Genomic DNA, 19616 nt, shown 5'->3' on the forward strand with positions numbered 1-19616 from the left:
GTTTATAAAGTTGGATGTCATCTGAGAAGATAATTTAAGGATATGTGCAGGAGAGATGAAGAAGGAGATTAAGAAGCAAAAGCTTCAATATATATATATTATAATTGTTGCTTGTACCATTTATAGTAGATTAAATTTTGCATTGTATAGACTTAATATAGATAACATAAATTACATAAGATATCATAGATTGTAAGTATTATTAAGCATTCTTCAATTAATTTACTGATACAATCAATATCACTATTGTTTCCATCTTTATTAAGAAATATTTCTATTTGTTTCAAAGGAATAAAAGCTAGTATTAAAACATAATATCATAGTAATAAGAAAGTGAAAGGTTACATTAATACTATTAAGATTAAATTTTGGTTGGTTATTGAATAGTAGTATATATGAATTAAGCTCTCTGCACTTGTGATCCATAGATAATCAAATTTTGTACTGTGTAGATTTAACATAGATAACATTAATTATATAACATACTTCAGATCGTAAATATTTTTTGATCTAATTAGTATTAATATTGTCCCTATTTTTAACAGGCAATACTTATAAAAGTTTTGATATTAATTATTAATTGATTATTAGACTATTTAGCAATTTAAACAAATTGATTTATAAGTAAATGAATTGAGGGGATATTCTGAATAAGGGAAGAATAGAAATTAGCCTTAAATCACAATTATTAAAGCAATAGGAGAACCGATTAGAGAGTGAAATTGAGAAGATACAAAAAGGAATATATATATCTACTCATAAAGTCTTTGATAATGAATGGTAAAACTGTCTGAAATTGTCAATTGACTCAAAATGTCAACTATAACCACAATTCAGAAATAGACTAAGAAAACGTCATCAAACCCTACCCTCCCAACGGCCTCACCTACATCACAGAGATCAATAGAAAGTATGTTAGCAACAGAGAAGACAGGCAACACCTCACAATCATTTTCCACAACAAAATGAAAAGCAATTAGAAAATAATAAGTTGAGTAGATTGTATACATCCTTAGCGAACAAAAAAAGGGTTTGCGGTATATGTCAAAAAGGATATAGAAGCAAAAACTTTTTTACAATGACAGGGAATGGTAGAATATTAATATTATCTGTAAAAATATACGATACACAGGTATCACTGGTGGTTGTTTATGTACTGTGCAAAGATTTTAAAAAGTTTCTTTAATAATTTGCATCAAAACTGGTCCATTTAGAATTGGAAAATTTATGTCTAATAGGTGATTTCAATGGTATAATAGATAATAAAGACTACAAGTCCGCAATTAAATATTAAAAAAGAAAACTAAGCAGGAATAGCGAAGCCAAAGAATTCACATTCTATTCTAACGCACACAAAGGTTGGACTAGAATAGACATGGTGTGGGCCATGTGCTGCTGGAAAACTGAAGTCAGAATCCCCATAAATCTCCTGGTCTGTGTTGAACTTGGACTTAATGAAGTGCAGTGGACATGGCTTCCCAAATCAACACAGACTGTGGAAACTTCACACTGGACTTCAAGTATCCTGCTCCCCATTTTCCCACCCATACTGTGGGTCCTTGGTTTCCAAATGAGATGCAAACCTTTCCACAGTCATTCAAATAATTTCTCTTCCCTGTCACTCCTCTGATGTCTTACCAGGTTGGAATTGTGATCTGTGTGAGTCCTTTGGTGAGTCAAAAGACAGGAATTGTGACTAAAACTTTTTCTACAATCAGGACATTCAAAGGGTTTCTCTCCTGTGTGAGTCCTCTGGTGCGTCACCAGGCTGGAATTCTCAGTGAAACTTTTCCCACAAACCAGACACTCGTATAGTTTTTCTCCTGTGTGAGTCCTCTGGTGGATCAGAAGTTGGGAATTGAGACTGAAACCTTTCCGACAAAGATTACACTGAAATGGTTTATCTCCTGTGTGTGTCCTCAGATGTGTCACCAAATGGGAATTGCGACTGAAACTTTTCCCACAATAAGGACACTCAAACGGTTTCTCTCCTGTGTGAGTTCTCTGGTGGATCACCAGGCTAGATTTGAGACTGAAACCTTTGCCACAAAGACTACATTGGAATGGTTTTTCTCCTGTGTGGGTCCTCTGGTGGATCCCCAAGCTATAATTGAGACTGAAACTTTTCCCACAAAGACTACATTGGAATGGTTTTTCTCCTGTGTGTGTCCGGAGGTGTGCCACTAAGTGGGAATTTAGTCTGAAACTTTTTTCACAATCAGAACATTGAAAAGGTTTCTCTCCTGTGTGAATCCTCTGATGTACCACCAGGTGAGAATTCTGATTGAAACTTTTCCCACAATCAGGACATTCAAAGGGTTTCTCTCCTGTGTGAGTCCTCTGGTGATGTACCAGGTTGGACTTCTCACTAAAACTTTTCCCACAGTCAGGACATTCAAAGAGTTTCTCTCCTGTGTGAGTCCTCTGATGTCTTACAAGGTTGGAATTTAGACTGAAACTTTTTCCACAATCAGGACATTCAAAAGGTTTCTCTCCAGTGTGAATTCTCTGATGTACCACTAACTGGGAATTGCGACTGAAACCTTTCCCACAATCAGGACATTCAAAGAATTTCTCTTCTGTGTGAGTCCTCCTATGTCTTACCAGTTGGCAATTTAGACTGAAACCTTTTCCACAATCATGACATTCAAAGGGTTTCTCTCCTGTGTGAGTCCTCAGGTGTACTACCAAGTGGGAATTTTGACTGAAAGTTTTCCCACAGTCAGGACATTCAAAGAATTTCTCTTCTCTGTGAGTCCTCTTATGTCTTACCAGATTGGAATTCTGACTGAAACGTTTTCCACAGTCAGGACATTCAAAGGGTTTCTCTCCTGTGTGAGTCCTCTGATGTACCAGTAGGGTGATATTCTGACTGAAACTTTTTCCACAATCAGGGCATTCAAAGGGTTTCTCTCCTGTGTGAGTCCTCTGGTGTATCACCAGGCTGGAATTCTCAGTGAAACCTTTCCCACAATCAGGACATTCAAAGGGTTTCTCTCCAGTGTGAGTCCTTTGATGTTTTAATAGATGTGAATTTAGACTGAAACTTTTCCCACAATCAGGACATTCAAAAGGTTTCTCTCCTGTATGAATTCTCTGGTGTACCACCAGTTGACAATTTTGACTGAAACTTTTCCCACAATCAGGACATTCAAAGGGTTTCTCTCCTATGTGAATACTCTGATGTATCACCAACTGGGAATTGTGAGTGAAACTTTCCCCACACTCAGGACATTCAAATGGTTTCTCTCCTGTGTGAATCCTCTGATGTACTAGTAGGGTGGAATTCTGACTGAAACGTTTTCCACAATCAGGACAGTCAAAGGGTTTCTCTCCTGTGTGAGTCCTCAGATGTTTTACCAGGCTGGAATTAAGACTGAAACGTTTTCCACAATCAGGACATTCAAAGGGTTTCTCTCCGGTGTGAGTTCTCTGATGTACCAATAGAGTGGAATTCTGACTGAAACTTTTTCCACAATCAGGACATTCAAAGGGTTTCTCTCCTGTGTGAATACTCTGGTGTACCACTAAGTGGGAATTGCGATTGAAACTTTTCCCACAATCAGGACATTCAAAGGGTTTTTCTCCTGTGTGAATACTCTGGTGTCTCACCAAGCGAGAATTCTGACTGAAACTTTTTCCACAAACCAAACACTCATACGGTTTTTCTCCTGTATGTGTTCCCTGGTGCATCAAAAGGAGGCAGTTTGTAGTGAAACATTTCCTGCAATCAGAACAATCATATTTCTTTTTTTTGTACATTCTGTAGTGTATTCATGAGGTGGGAGTTTAGACCGAATCTTTTCCCTTGATCAGAGCATTCAAAGTATTTCTCCCGGGTGTGAGATCTCTAATATATCAGCAAATTGCCATGCTCAGTATATAGGGAGATGTTGTAAGGCTCCTCTGCTATGTAGTTCCTTCCGTGAATCACAATGGAGCTGTTCTGAGTAAAGCTTTGGCCACATTAGTACTGGTTCTCCCCAATGTGGATCGTTTCGTGCATACTCAGTTGTCATTTGAAACGTGAGTTAGCTGCCAAGCATTCAAATAGAAATCACATGAAAGTATGATAAATGGTCACAGGTCAGTTTTTTTAGTGTTCATTTAGTTCATTTAGGTACTAAATGAACTGTTGTAAGTTGAGGATCACCTGTAGAGTATCCTTCCATTCCACATACTCTACTCTTTTAAAATCATTTCTTGATCATCTGCTGGGGAAGGGGGAGAATTGTATGAGTTTTCTGAAGAAAATGAAAAATACTGTGTTTTCTGGCTTGATGGACTTTCCTTTTTAAGGTTGCTTGTTGTTCTCAGTTGTCTGGAGTGTTCTTATTGCCATCTTCTTTGTCTGTATGATTGAAAGAAAAGAGTAACTTTAATAGTTTATAAAATGATTGCAGAAGATGTCAAAAAAGAAAACTACCGTATATACTCGAGTATAAATCGATATTTTCAGCACAAAAAATGTGCTGAAAAATTCAACTTTGACTTATACTAGAGTCACTGACTTTCACTGACCTGAAAACTGTCCCAAAGCTCCACGGTTCCGATGTGAAAGGCAGGGAGGAAAGAATCCTCATGGCTGGCAACAGGAAGTTTTTTTTTCTTTCTGCTCTTGCTACCCTTCAGCTGCCTGATTGGCAGCAGGCTGAACCAATCACAGCTCCTTCTCTACACAGAAAGGAGGCACTGAGAGAGCTATCTGATCGGCAGCAGGCTGTACCAATCACAGCTCCTCCTCTACAGGAAGTACTGGGGGAAGGGGCGGGAGGGTTGAAGAGACTTTCAGAACGAAGGAACCATGGCTTTCTCTTCTGATCAAGCCAGCAACAATATTTTACAAGTAAATAAAATGTACAAGTAAAATGTAAGTTACCCATTTAAATTTGATTAACAGGATAAGTTATTTTGTAAGAAAATGTTGCTTAAAGTGGGGATAACTCTGTGTAATTAAACTTTTTCTTCCAACTATACTTATCCTATCCAAGAGGATTGTTAATGCTGACTTGTTTAAAACAATACAAAGGTTAGGATAATATAATAGTATGAATTTTGTCATTAATCATTTGTTCTACATAATTAATATGAATAGATTTACCTTTTTTTAAGAGTATGGCCTCTCCTTATGCAAGATAAATATCATGTAGAAGAAAGATTTTACAATTAATGACTGAGTAACCCCCAATTGTTATTTACTGATCTATTGAGATAGTAATAATGATTTTAACTTATGAAATACGTTTTAAATGGAAAATCTGAATATTTATCATATGGAAGTTTGATTTAAGCAATTGTTTTGAAAGAATACAGTGGTACCTCGAGATACGAGTTTAATTCGTTCCGGACCTGGGCTCTTAAGTCGAGCAGCTCTTATCTCGAACGACTTTTCCCCATAGGAATTAATGTAAATAATTTTAATTGGTTCCAGCCCTCAAAAAACTCACAAAGTTAGTCTAAATTATGCAGAAAGACATGTTTTTAATGAAGAAATGTACATGTACATATAAATGAATAATGAAGTTTCTTTCACTTAACTTGTAAACTTTCTTAAACTTTTAAATTTACATATGTTCAACTTCTCTGCCACCCAATCCTGTAGGACAGAGGTCCCCAACCCTTTTTGCACCAGGGACCGGCTTTAAGCGATCAAGAGAGGAATGGGTGAATGAATGGACGGAGGGTGGGAAGGAAGGAAGGAAAGAGGGAAGGGACAGGAACAAAGGAAGGAAGCAAGGAAACTTATGAAAGGGGAGAGTAAGAGAGGAATGAGTGAAGGGAGGGAGGGAGGGAAGAAGGTGGGAAGGAGAAAGAAAAGAAGAAATAGAGGAAGGGAAGGTAAAAGAGAGAAAGAAAAAGAGCAAGAAAGAAAGAAAGAAAGAAAGAAAGGGGGAAGGGACAGGAACAGAGGAAGGAAGCAAGGAAACTTATGAAAGGGGAGAGTAAGAGAGGAATGAGTGAAGGGAGGGAGGGAGGGAAGAAGGTGGGAAGGAGAAAGAAAAGAAGAAATAGAGGAAGGGAAGGTAAAAGAGAGAAAGAAAAAGAGCAAGAAAGAAAGCTGCAAGCACCCCCCCCGAGCCCCCCAGGCCGGCTGCAACCTTTTAAAACACGCGCGCCGCTTCGCAGCTGTCTCCTGAAGCCGAACGTGGAAGTTAGCGTTTGGCTTCAGGAGACAGCTCCTTGGCGCTTGTATCTCGAATTTGGGCTTGTAAGTAGAACAAAAATATCTCTCCCCTCCCAGCTCTTTTCTCGAGTTGCTCTTAAGTAGAGCAGCTCTTATGTCGGGGTTCCACTGTATATGAAATCCCAATTATTAAGAAAATTATAATGATATTGTAATGAAGATTAAGATAACAGGTTTTAAGATTAAGATAACATTCCCAAAGATATTTAAGAGGTTTTTGGAATTTTTTAAAAAAAAAGATTTTGGAAGGGGAGGAGGAAAGATGCAAGAAATAAAAAACATTTTGGAAGGAAAAAAAATACATAATGTAATAATAACAACAGGGTTGGAAGGGACCTTGGAGGTCTTCTAGTCTAACCCCTTGCCTAGGCAGGAAACCCTACACTACTTCAGACAAATGGGTATCCAACATCTTAAAAACTTCCAGTGTTGGAGCATTCACAACTTTTGGTGGCAGGCTGTTCCAGATTCATTGTTCCAACTGTCAGGAATTTTCTCCTTAGTTCTAAGTTGCTTCTCTCCTTGTTTAGTTTCCACCCATTGCTTCTTGTTCTGCCCTCAGGTGCTTTGGAAAATAGGTTGACTCTTTCTTCTTTGTGGCAAACTCTGAGATATTGGAAGAATGCTATCATGTCTCCCCTGGTCTTTTTTTTCATTAAATTAGATATACCCAGTTCCTGCAACCGTTCTTCATATGTGTTTTTTTTATTCTCCTACAAAAACAATTTTAAAAAGCTACAATAGAAGAATATTCCATTTTTATAAGTTACCAGTAGCCACTGTATTTTCCACCCTGGACTTATATTCGAGTCAATAAGTTTTCCCAGTTTTTGTGGCAAAAGTAGGTGCCTCGGATTATAATCGGGTCGACTTATACTCGAGTATATACGGTATATACATTATGTGTCCCGTCAGCACTGCCTCATGGAGCAAACTTTGCAAGGCTTGTTTTGCCATTGCAAGCACAAACTGCAGCACTGCCGTAAGCTTCATCATACCAGCACAGCTAATGTCCTGCCGTTCGTGGTTGCAATGGTATACTGAACCTCGCGTACCGCACAAACCAAGAGTGGGAAGTGCACTCCCAGAGTGTTCGCTTCTGCAAGACTCTCTGCTCCGGGTCCCACAAGACTCGACAGAAGGTGGCTGGCCCAACCGGACTCTTACCGCTCAGTTGGTGATTGGTGGTCTGCCCGGTCAGAGGCAAGGTTGTTTGCTGGGTGGTCACTACATGGCAAGAGGTGCCTGGTGGTTGCTCTCTTGCAAGTGGGGTGGGACTTTGCAGGCAAGGGGGATGGATGGATGGGAGGCTGGAGAGCACTAAGAAAATTGGGGAGAGATAGAACAGAGAGGCAGCTCCCAATTAACTCAGCTGATCCATGGGTTGTGATTAAGAGGCTCAGCTGCCATTAGTTGACTGGGGAGGGAAGGGCTGCTTCCTGTGCTGGTGATGCCCACCTCTTCAATAGGGCTTATTTTCCAGACACAAGATATTTTCAGGGAAACACAGTAGTATACCAATTACTGGATAGAATTTCTGTAATTAAGATGAGTACAACATATAACAGAATAACAGAGTTGGAAGGGACCCTGAAGGTCTTCTAGCCAAACCCTCTAGTCTACCATTTAAGACAAGTGGCCGTTGAATCTCTTTTTCAAAGCCTCCAGTGATGGAGCACCCAAAACCTCTGAAGGGAAGCTATTCCATTGGTTGATTGCTGTAATTGTTAGGAATTTTTTGTCAAGGATTAGTACTATTCTAGGTAATATTCCATTTAAGGCAAAAATGTTGTGTGTATGCAGAGCAGCCACACTGATGAGTCATAGTGACTAAGCTGCAATCTGATTGGGCTAGAACAGTATAAGAAGCAATGCACGTTTACAGTGGTTGGCTGGTTGGTTAGTTCTGGTGTGTGGTTAGTCTTGTGGGTGGGTTGGTTTACTGTATCGTGGTTTATATTTGTAGTAAAGTACTTTCTGTAAATAGAAGAATAGGAGAGATTATATTTTTGATACATTGAAGAGTAAAACTTCTTCAACCATTTCCTACTGAATTGTCTTCATTCTTCATTTGGCTTCAGTTTCTCAGTTCCTGCATTACATATACCTGTGCCTAGCCAGTAACCTTCGAACGCAAATCGGACAGGTTATGGGCCCAGAGCTGGAGTAAACTGGCGTAACCAGGTTTGGCGAGACAGGACAAGTACTGGAGTGAAAAGGTTCCAGGGTTCCAGAGCTGGAGAAAGAATTGGAAGAAGCCAGGATTGGTGGCCAGCTGGTAGGAAGACATAGGCAGAGAAAACTGTTGTTTAGTTATCTTGCCTCAGCAATTATATAATTTAAAACTGTAGCCAAATGGCTCTCTTAGTCACTACGTGAATAAGATAAAAAGTTTGTTTGCAGAATTAGAATGCCAAGGCCTGACATTTCCAGAGGAACACAAAACATACATCTTGTTATCCTTGTTAAGTAAAAGCTCGGTACCATTCATCTTAAGTTTGCAAAGCATCCAAGAAATGTTGCTAAACATGGATTTTCTAACATCCAAATTGATGGATTCTGCCAGATAGACACAATGTGATGAGGAAGGTCAGGTGAAATATGTTAGTAAAGGAGAAACCTTGATGAAGTGGACAAGGCCATTGGAGGTGTGGGTTCCGCCACCTGCTTACTGGATCCGTATCCCTCCTGGCTGGTTTCGGCCAGGAGGGAGGTGACACTGAGTTGGGTCCAGGAGATTGTCAACGCTTCTTTGGGGAGGGGGTCCTTCCCAGCTCTCTACAAGGAGGCACTCGTGCGCCCCCTCCTCAAGAAGCCTTCCCTGGACCCAGACATTCTCAACAACTATCGTCCAGTCTCCAACCTTCCCCTTATGGGGAAGGTTGTTGAGAAGGTGTTGGTGCTCCAGCTCCTTGGAAGAAACCGATTATCTAGGCCCTCAGCAGTCAGGATTCAGGCAAGGCTACAGTACGAAAACTGCTTTGGTCGCGTTGATGGATGATCTCTGGCGAGCCCAGAACAGGGGTTTATCCTCTGTCCTGGTGCTTCTTGACCTCTCAGCAGCTTTCGATACAATCGACCACGGTATTCTTCTGCGCCGGCTGGAGGGGTTGGGAGTGGGAGGCACTGTTCTTCAGTGGTTCTCCTCCTACCTCTCCAGTCAGTCGCAGTCGGTGTTAGTGGGGTGTCAGAGGTCAAATTCTAGGCACGCTGATGATACCCAGTTGTACATAACCACCCAATGTCCAGTCAACAAAGCAGTGGAAGTGAGGTGTCGGTGCCTGGAGGCTGTTAGGGTCTGGATGGGTGTCAACAAACTCAAACTCAACCCTGATAAGACAGAGTGGCTGTGGGTCTTGACTCCCAAGGACAATTCCATCTATCCGTCCATCACCCTCCTTGATCCACAGCTTACATTAGAGAACCATCTTTCATCTGTGGCAAGGGGGGCATTTGCCCAGGTTTGCCTGGTGCATCAGTTGCGGCTCTACCTGGACCGGGAGTCACTGCTCACAGTCACTCATACCCTCATCACCTTGAGGTTCGACTACTGTAACACTCTCTACATGGGGCTACCTTTGAAGAGTGTTCGGAAACTTCAGATCGTGCAAAATGCAGCTGCGAAAGCAATCATGGGCTTCCCCAGGTATGCCCATGTCACACCAACACTCCGCAGTCTGCATTGGTTGCCGATCAGTTTCCGGTCACAATTCAAAGTGTTGGTTATGACCTATAAAGCCCTTCATGGCATCGGACCAGAATATCTCCGAGACCGCCTTCTGCCGCACGAACCCCAGCGACCTGTTAGGTCCCACAGAGTTGGCCTTCTCCTGGTCCCGTTGACGAAACAATGTCGTCTGGCGGGACCTGGGGGAAGAGCCTTCTCTGTGGTGGCCCCGACCCTCTGGAACCAACTCCCCCCAAAGATTAGGACTGCCCCTACCCTCTTTGCCTTTTGCAAACTTCTTCAAACCCACCTCTGCCACCAGGCATGGGGAAATTTATTCCCCTGGGCCTTCTCCGCTTTATGTATGGTTTGTATGAGATGTATGATTGTTTTTTATATTAAGGGTTTTTAAATTGCCTTTTTAAACTATTGGATTTGTATTGTTTTGTTGTAGCCCGCTCCGAGTCTCCGGAGAGGGGCGGCATACAAATCTAATTAATAATAATAATAAAAATTAGTTCCTCATTATTGTTGTGGCAACAAAGGCCATATTGCAAAGAATTGTCCATCCAAAAACAAATCACCAAGTAAAGCCAAGAAGGGATGTAAGGATAGAATGCTGAGAGGAGATAATTCAGTGTACAGTGATCCCTCGATTTTCGCGAGTTCAAACTTTGCGAAATGGCTATACAGTGATCCCCCGCTCGTTGCGAGGGTTCCGTTCCAGGAGCCCCCGCAACGAGCGGGTTTTTGCGAAGTAGCGATGCGGAAGTAAAAACACCTTCTGCGCATGTGCAGATGGTGTTTTTACTCCCACAGCGCTAGCGAGGAGCCGAAGATTGGGGGCGGCGCGGCTGTTTGCCGCCGGCATGGGGGGCTTCCTAGCAGCCCCCCAAACCCGGGTTGGGGGTCCGGGGGGCGCTGTCTCTCGGCGCTTTCGAGCTGAGTCCGGGAGCGAATTCGCTCCCGGACTCAGCTCGAAAGCGCCGAGAGACAGCGTGGACAGGCCCGTTCCTTGGCGCTGTCTCTCGGCGCTTTCGTGCTGAGTCCGGGAGCGAACTCGCTCCCCGACTCAGCTGGAAAGCGCCGAGAGACAGCGTGGACAGGCCCGTTCCTTGGCGCTGTCTCTCGGCGCTTTCGTGCTGAGTCCGGGAGCGAACTCGCTCCCCGACTCAGCTGGAAAGCGCCGAGAGACAGCGTGGACAGGCCCGTTCCTTGGCGCTGTCTCTCGGCGCTTTCGTGCTGAGTCCGGGAGCGAACTCGCTCCCCGACTCAGCTCGAAAGCGCCGAGAGACAGCGTGGACAGGCCCGTTCCTTGGCGCTGTCTCTCGGCGCTTTCGTGCTGAGTCCGGGAGCGAACTCGCTCCCGGACTCAGCTCGAAAGCGCCGAGAGACAGCGTGGACAGGCCTGTGCGGCGAGAATGAACGGCGTGGGCGGGCGAAGGGCGGGCGGCAGCGAGGAGTTTGCGTGGGCGGTGGGGAAACTCCTCGCTGACGCCAGCAAGAGGGGGAAGACTCAGGGAAGCCGCCCAGCAGCTGATCTCCCGGTTGCCATCTACGCATGCGTGCCCACGGGCACGCATGCGTAGATGGTATTTTGACTTCCGGGTTGAAAAATAGCGAAGTACCCTGTTCGCAATGGTTGGGGACGCAATAAACGGGGGATCACTGTACCACGGTTTTTCAAAAAATATTAATAAAAAAATACTCCGCGGTTTTTTTGCTATACCACGGTTTTTCCCACCCGATGATATCATACGTCAACACCAAGAGTCACTTCTCTCTCTCTTTCTCTCTCTTTCCTGTCATTCTCTGCTTCAATCATTTTCTCATTTCTCTTTTTTTCACCCCTTTTTTCTATCATTTCTCTCTCTCTCTCTCTCTACCTTCCACACTCCCCCCCTCTTGCTCTCTCTCTCTCTTTCTCACTCTCTGTCTCCCTCTCTCCTTTCTATCTCGCTCTGTCTGTTGCTCTCTCTGTGTGAGAACGCCTGCCCCGCCTCTCCTGCAGCCCCCTCGCTGACAGCTGGGATGAAAGCGCTCTCAGCTAAGGGACTGCGAGAGGGGAGGGTATTCTCAAAGTGCTCAGAGCAGCTAACAGCCGAATGAGGACGAGAAGCCGTAGCCGCCAGCGCTGCTGGAGGACCCGTGCCCAATAAAGCCAGTGAAAGGGTGGATCGGGCGGGGGGTAGCGGCGAGGGGGCCGGAAGTGCTGGGGGGGCGGGGGCGGCCGACATTCAAAACAATCTTTGCTGGCCTCCGCACTTTCATCTCTCCCCGCCCCCAACTTCAAGCCCGGCTCCTTGCGCGGCCTTGGAAAAGGGTGCGCGGGGGTAGTTTTTGGCTGTCCATAGCCAAAAATTGTGGTTTTACTTCCGCATTTCTACTTCACGGAAATTCGACTTTCACAGGCAGTCTGGGAACGCAACCCCTGCGAAAATCGAGGGATCACTGTATATGGTTTCAGGACACAAGCAGCAAAACAAGCAACTTGGATTGTGGACTCTGGTTCTTCTGAGCACATTGTAAACTCAGAAGATTTGCTGAATGGTGATATGATAATGTCTGAATTGAATCATGTTACTTTAGCAGACGGAGCAGCTTCACCTGTAGAATGGACTGATTCAGCAAATATTCCTTGTTTGAGTACAAACGTAAACAGTGAAATTTCTGTTCAAAAGTAAAATTTTGTTTGTTAAGTGTGGGGAGTTACATATTTAATTTCTTTGAAAAGAACTGTAAGATTTTGAAAATTGGTATAGAAACATAGAAGATTGACGGCAGAAAAAGACCTCATGGTTCATCTAGCCTGTCCTTATACTATTTCCTGTATTTTATATTAGGATGGATATAAGTTTATCCCAGGCATGTTTAAATTCAGTTACTGTGGATTTACCAACCACGTCTGCTAAAAGTTTGTTCCAAGGATCTAATACTCTTTGAGTAAAATAATATTTTTTCATGTTGCTTCTGATCTTTCCCCCAACTAACCTCAGATTATGCTCCCTTCTTCTTGTGTTTACTTTCCTATTAAAAACACTTCCCTCCAGAACCTTATTTAACCCTTTAACATATTTAAATGTTTCAGTCATGTCCCCCCTTTCCCTTCTGTTATCCAGACTATACAGCTTGAGTTCATTAAGTCTTTCCTGATAGTTTTAGTTTATTAGATTTGTATACCACCCCTCTCCGAAGACATAGGTTTTATGCTTAAGCCCTTCCACCATTTTTGGATACGTACAATTTTATCAATATATTTATAGGTGAGGTCTCCAGAATTGAACACAGTATTCCAAAAGTGGTCTCACCAGCGCTCTATAGCGTGATCACAATCTCCTTCGTCCTGCTTGTTATACCTCTAGCTATGCAGCCAAGCATTCTAATTGCTTTCCCTACCACCTGACCACACTGTTCACCCAATTATAGTTTGAGCTGAAGGAATTGTAAAAGACATACTGTATTTTATGCTTAACAAAGGTAATATGGGGAATGTTACATGTGTTAAAGTGGTTGCGTCTAGGAGTGCACATTGGAGGGGAAAGAATACATTGCAACACTGAAGTATTCTTTAACCAGGATAAAACTGAGTTTGACCACAATAAATGAGGAAGCTGGAAGTTCAAAGGCTTTGCAGGATAGCATTAAGTTACACACTGAAAGTATTGCAGAGTCAGAGCCAACACAAAGTAGTGATTGTGAGAGACCGTTACCAAGAAGGTCAGAGAGAACCAGCAAAGGAAAACCACCAGAAAGTTTCGGATATACACCAGGTGTATCATGCAACGTAATGTGCGAGCCACAGAGCTCAGAAGAAGTGAGACAATGGAAGAAGGCCAGGGATGTAGAGTTTCAGGTACTACAAAGATAGAAAGTGTTTGATCTTATGAGTCTGCCCAGGGACCATAAAGAATTGTACGGTTTAAAACAGTCAGTCTGTAATTGGAATACCTGTCTAAATGTGAAGTTATTAGAAATGGGTTTCAAATGGATTATTAGAAATAAGCTTAAGTTCCTGTGTCACCCATTCCTGTGCCTAGCTAGTAGCTTTCCAATGCAACTCGGACATTTTCTCTTTAGTTTTAGGTTGCATCTCTCTTTGATTAGTTTCCATCATTATGGAACTAGTCTTCGGAGAGGGGCGGCATACAAATCCAAATAATAAATAAATAAATAAATAAAAATAAACTACAAATTTAGGCTTTATTTTCTGGTAAAAGTGATTAATGGATTTTTCCTGAACAATAATAATTGCAAGTGCTCAACACAATGCAATATTGTTGGCAAAAGAAAGAAAGAGCAATATATCCATAAATACTGTCTGTCATTTTTCTCGTTTATTAAATAAATTTAACCTTTTTCAATTCATGCTTAGAAGTTGAATAATTGTTTTGCTGATTTTGAATGAGAAGAGAAAAATAGACAATAGTTCCTCATTCCCTTCCCCCAATCAATCCATTATTTATCTATTATCTATTTTCAATCTCTGAGTACACAAATGATGGTGTCATCCTTCTTCCACTCCCAGGTGATTTGAAATTAATAATCAGCTCTTCCTTGGTCTAGAGTTTCTAAGCACCTCCAGAAAAATCTAGGAATGAAAGATCAAGCTGTTTCTTATTGATGGAAGAGAATATATGTAGCCCAAAGTTGAACCATGGGTATTTTAATGCTCTGCAAGATTGCATGTTTGCTTATGAAGGTTTTATTACCAGGCTAGCTAACATTTCTCTCAGATCTAGGCTTAAAATGGCCACATGCATGCACAATTTCTTCTGGTTTCCAGTTAAAAAGCCCCATAGCGGAAAATGGACTCATTTAAGAACCAGTGTTCGCTTAATGACCACAAGATTCACTTAATGACAAATGAGCACACAATGACTGATGCCACCTACCTTTACACAATGGGTGGAAAAAACAACCCGACCACAAATAACAGATTAAGAACACAAGTTAAATTAGAGGAGAAAATGGTAAGTGAGCACCTCTCAATCCTAGACAAGTTCAAATAACCAGGACCGGATGGATTACACCCCAAGGTTGTGAAGGAAATGGCAGAGATCTCAGAACTACTGAACTATGCCATTCAAAGATCCTGAAGCACCAGGGAACTCTTCAGAGGACTGGAAAAGTGCTAAGGAAGTTCCCATCTTCAAAAAACGGGATTAATCTTATCGCGTACTTTGACAAAGTGATAAAATTAGTGGTCCAGAGGCATGCTGTCGAAAGAATTTACTTGGACTTCAGTATGGCATTTGGCCATAACCTGCTACAGTGATCCCTCGGGTTTCGCGAGGGTTCCGTTCCAAGACCCCTCGCGAAACTCGATTTTTCGCGATATAGCGGTGCGGAAGTAAAAACACCATCTGCGCATGCGCACCCTTTTTTTCATGGCCGCACATGCGCAGATGGTGGAGTTTGCGTGTGGGCGGCGGGGAAGACCCAGGGAAGGTTCCTTCGGCCGCCCAACAGCTGATCTGCTCCGCAGCGCGGCAGCAGCGAGGAGCCGAAGATGGGGTTTCCCCGTTGCCCAGGCAACGGGGAAACCCTATCTTCGGCTCCTCGCTGCTGCCGCGCTGCGGAGCAGATCAGCTGTTGGGCGGCCGAAGGAACCTTCCCTGGGTCTTCCCGCCGCCCAGGCAAAGGGGAAACCCCAAGATCGCTTGCCGCTTGCCCGTTCACACGCCCGCCCGGCTGCTCGCTTGCCCGTTCACCCGCCCGCCCGGCCGCTCTGCTTGCCCGTTCGCCCGCCCGCCCAGCTGCTCGCTTGCCCGTTCACCCGCCCGCCCGGCCGCTCCGCTTGCCCGTTCACCCGCCCGCCCGGCTGCTCGCTTGCCGCTCGAGAGCAAGAGGGGGAGAGATAGAGAAAGAGAGAGAAGGAAAGAAAGAGATGAGAGAGGGAGGAAGAGAGTGTGAGAGAGGAAGAAGCAAGATAGAGAAAGAGAGAGAGAGAGAGAGATGAGAAAGGAAGGGAGTGACGTCATCGGGTGGAAAAATCGCGATATAGCGTTTCGCAAAGATCGAGATCGCGAAACTCGGGGGATCACTGTATTAGATAAAGGAGAAAAATGTGGGTTAGATAGCAACACCACTATACAGATTCAAAACTGGCTGACCAACCACACTAGCGTGTAGTGCTCAATGGAACTGTACATGGAGGGAAGTAAGTAGAGGAGTACCCCCCAAGGCTCTGTATTCTTCAACAATTTCATCAATGACTTGGATGAGGGGATAGATGGGGAACTCATCAAATTTGTAGATGACACCAAACTGGCAGGAATAGTCAACTCTCTAGGACAGTGTTTCCCAACCTTGGCAACTTGAAGATATTTGGACTTCAACTCCCAAAATTCCCCAGCCAGCAAATGCTGGCTGGGGAATTCTGGGAGTTGAAGTCCAAATATCTTCAAGCTGCCAAGGTTGGGAAACACTGCTCTAGGAGATAGGCCCAAGAAGCAGAAGGATCTTGATAGACTTGAACATTGAATGCTATCTAACAAAATGAAATTCAATGGTGAAAAAAGTAAGCTTCTACATATAGGCAAGAAAAACAGAATGCACAGGTAGGGTATATGTGGTACCTTGCTCAACAGAAATAACTGTGAGAGGGATCTTGGGGTCCTAGTGGACAACCATTTAAATATGAGCCAGCAATGTGCAGCAGCTGCCAAAAAGGCCAACACAGTTATAGGCTGCTTTAACAGAGGGATAGAATCAAGATCACGTGAGGTGTTAATACCATTTTATAATGCCTTGGTAGACCACGATTGGAAAACTGTATTCAGTTTTGGTTGCAATGATGCAGAAAGTATGTTGAGACTCTGGAAAGTGTACAGAGAAGAGAATCAAGGCTAAAACATATGAAGAACGGTTGCAGTAACTGGGTATGTCAAGTTACATGAAAAGAAAGACTATGGGAGACATGATAGCAATGTTCCAATATTTCAGGGGTTGCCACAAACAAGAGAGTGAAGCAGTTCTCCAAAACACCTGGGGGTGGAACAAGAAGCAATAGGTGGAAACTAAAGAAGGAGAGAAGCAATTTAGAACTAAGGAGAATTTTCCTGACAGTTAGAACAATTAACCAGTGCAACAACTTGCTTCCAGAAGTTGTGAATGTTGCAATATTGGAAGTTTTAAAGAAGATGTTGGATTACCATTTGTCTGAAGTGGTGTAGAGTTTCCTCCCTAAACAGGGGGTTGGACTAAAAGACCTTTGCTTCCAACTCTGTTATTCTATATTCACAACATCCCAAAATGTCTTCAATAGGACCTTTTTAGTTCAAATCGGGTTCATAGATGGATTAAGCAATAGGAAATACTGTGCTTGTGGGCTACACATGGAAGTTAAAAAATCAAAATAACACAGTGGCAGATCAATCCACTATTGTCCATAACAGAACAAGAGAGTTGAAAGGGACCTTGGAAATCTTCTAGTAGTTCAATCCCTTGCTTGAGCAAGTGACCCTGACAAAAAGGACAACTTTATCACCCAAAAGATACAGGGTGGAGTTAGAGGATCAACTATACTATATCAACTATTGCATACAAATCTAATCAATCAATCAATAAATAAATAAATACTACTAAGAGAAGAAATGAAAGAGCAACAAATGTATTTGGGGCTTGAGGCTAAAACATACAAAGATGGTTGCAGGAATTGGTTACATCTATATAGAATAGAAGGAGGAGAAGGGGTGAAATGCCAGCAGTCTTCCAATATCTGAACGGCTGCCACAAACAAGAGGGGCTCAATCATTTCTCCAGAGCATCTGAAGGCAGAAATGGAAACAATGGATGGAAACGAATCAAGGGGAGAAGCAACCTAGAAACCAGGAGACATTTCCTGACTGTGAGAACAATTAACCGGTTTTCCTGCAGAAGTTGTGGCTGCTCCACCACTGGAGGCTTTCGGGAAAAGGCTGGGCAGCCATGTGCCTGAAATGCATAAGGTCTCCTGCTGGAAAAGGGGGCTGGACTGAAATTCCCTTGATTGAATAGGAAACCATGATAAAAACCACAACCTGATCACTCAAAAGATACAGGATGGAATTAGAGCAGTGGTTCTCAACCTGGGGTTTGGGACCCCTTTGGGGGTCGAATGACCATTTCACCAGGGTCGCCTAAGACAAAAAGGGGAAAGACCAATCCCCCCCCCTCGGTGTTAGGAACTAAAGCTTCTATTCTGGCACCTTGGATCATATTTTTACAACCCAACCAATCAGGTGTATACAGTGGGGGTGTCCCTCTGACCTTCCTGCCAATCAGCTTAAAGCTCTGTTGGGAGAATTGGCACTAGACTTATGGTTGGGGGTCACCGCAACATGAGGATCTGGATTAAGGGGTCCCGGCACTAGAAAAGTTGAGCACCACTGAATTAGAGGATCAACTGTACTGGACTTACTACGGGAAGAAATGAAAGAGCAACAAATGTCTTTGGAGGTTTGAGGCTAAAACATACAAAGATGGTTGCAGGAATTGATTATAGAATAGAAGGAGGAGGTTAAAATGCCAGCAGTCTTCCAATATCTGAGGGGCTGCCACAAAGAGGAGGGGCTCAATCATTTCTCCAGAGCCTCTGAAGGGAAAACAGGAAAGAATGGGTGGAAACCAATCAAGGAGAGAAGCAATCTAGAAACAAGGAGATGTTTTCTGATTGTGAGAACAATTAACCGGTTTTCCTGCAGAAGTTGTGGCTGCTCCACCACTGGAGGCTTTCGGGAAAAGGCTGGGCAGCCATGTGCCTGAAATGCATAAGGTCTCCTGCTGGAAAAGGGGGCTGGACTGGATGACCCCAAAGATCCCTTCCAACTGTCATTCCGCAATTCTAGTTGCTTCTCTGCTTCCACGCCGTGCAGGGAACCAAACAGCCTGAGTTGCTCCCGGCTTCTCATCCGACCTGCCCTCAACTCACCTTCCAGCCGATGCTTCGATCCTTGGAAGAGGCGACAACGCCTCTCTGCACAACATTCTCCGCTCGGGTTCCTTTCCGGAAGAGGAAGTTTCTCTCCTCTATCTTTTCTAGCAATACAGTACTCGATGGTTTTAACTCATTCAAGATCAACCATAGAGGCCGCTGCGGTACTGTCCCAGATGCTGCCTATCTGATACGGGGGGCAAAAAACAGGCTTGTCCCTTCTCTACGGATGGCATTTGCCAGATCGTCTCACCGATTTTATGCTGTCAAGTCAATTTTAGACTCCGAGCAACCTCTCTTTGCAGCCGAGCCATGTGAAATAATAAAATGTGTAAATTTCTTTGTTGTCCTTCTCTGCCTTTTTTCTAAAGTCTGAGCACCATTGTGCCTACTGTCCCTGTCTTATTGTCCTCTTGTCCAAATTTACCTCAACATGTTTTGCTTTTGCTTATGTTCTTACCAATACCTGCTAATCTTGTACATGTTTAAATACATACATACATCCTTCCACTTTTCTGTGTCAGCCCTTGAAATACTGAAAGACTATCATATCACCCCAGTCCTCTCGGTTACCCAATTCCTACAATCCTTCATTGTATGTTTTACCCTCCACTCGCTTAAATGTCTTTATTTTTCTCTGTAGTCTTTCTATAAACCGAACATCTTTTTTGTATCCTGGTGACCAAAACTAGATGTATTATCCAAAGTCTAGTCTTACCTGTTATATTGGACAAGGAACAGGCTGAACGCTTTAGCTGCTGTTTCTAAGTTCAAGCTGTAGTGTACTGTAGTTCACACACTTGAGCCATGCACAAACTGACAGCTCTTTAAGTCTGAAGTCTTGTTCTCCA

General features: G+C 43.3%; 1 protein-coding gene across 1 annotated transcript; it reads right to left on the reverse strand.

Moving 5' to 3' along the window:
• Positions 1-240: 240 nt before the first annotated feature.
• Positions 241-18835, reverse strand: LOC139160018 (zinc finger protein 850-like). The gene is made up of 2 exons (XM_070737518.1): positions 18763-18835; positions 241-4351 (listed from the first exon to the last, which is right to left on the reverse strand). The coding sequence occupies exon 2, from the start codon at positions 3760-3762 to the stop codon at positions 1594-1596; it is 2169 nt and encodes a 722-aa protein (XP_070593619.1). The 5' UTR covers positions 3763-4351; positions 18763-18835; the 3' UTR covers positions 241-1593.
• Between the last annotated feature and the right edge of the window lie 781 nt (positions 18836-19616).

The sequence above is a fragment of the Erythrolamprus reginae genome, chromosome 2 (assembly GCF_031021105.1).
Source record: "Erythrolamprus reginae isolate rEryReg1 chromosome 2, rEryReg1.hap1, whole genome shotgun sequence".
Taxonomy (NCBI): domain Eukaryota; kingdom Metazoa; phylum Chordata; class Lepidosauria; order Squamata; family Dipsadidae; genus Erythrolamprus; species Erythrolamprus reginae.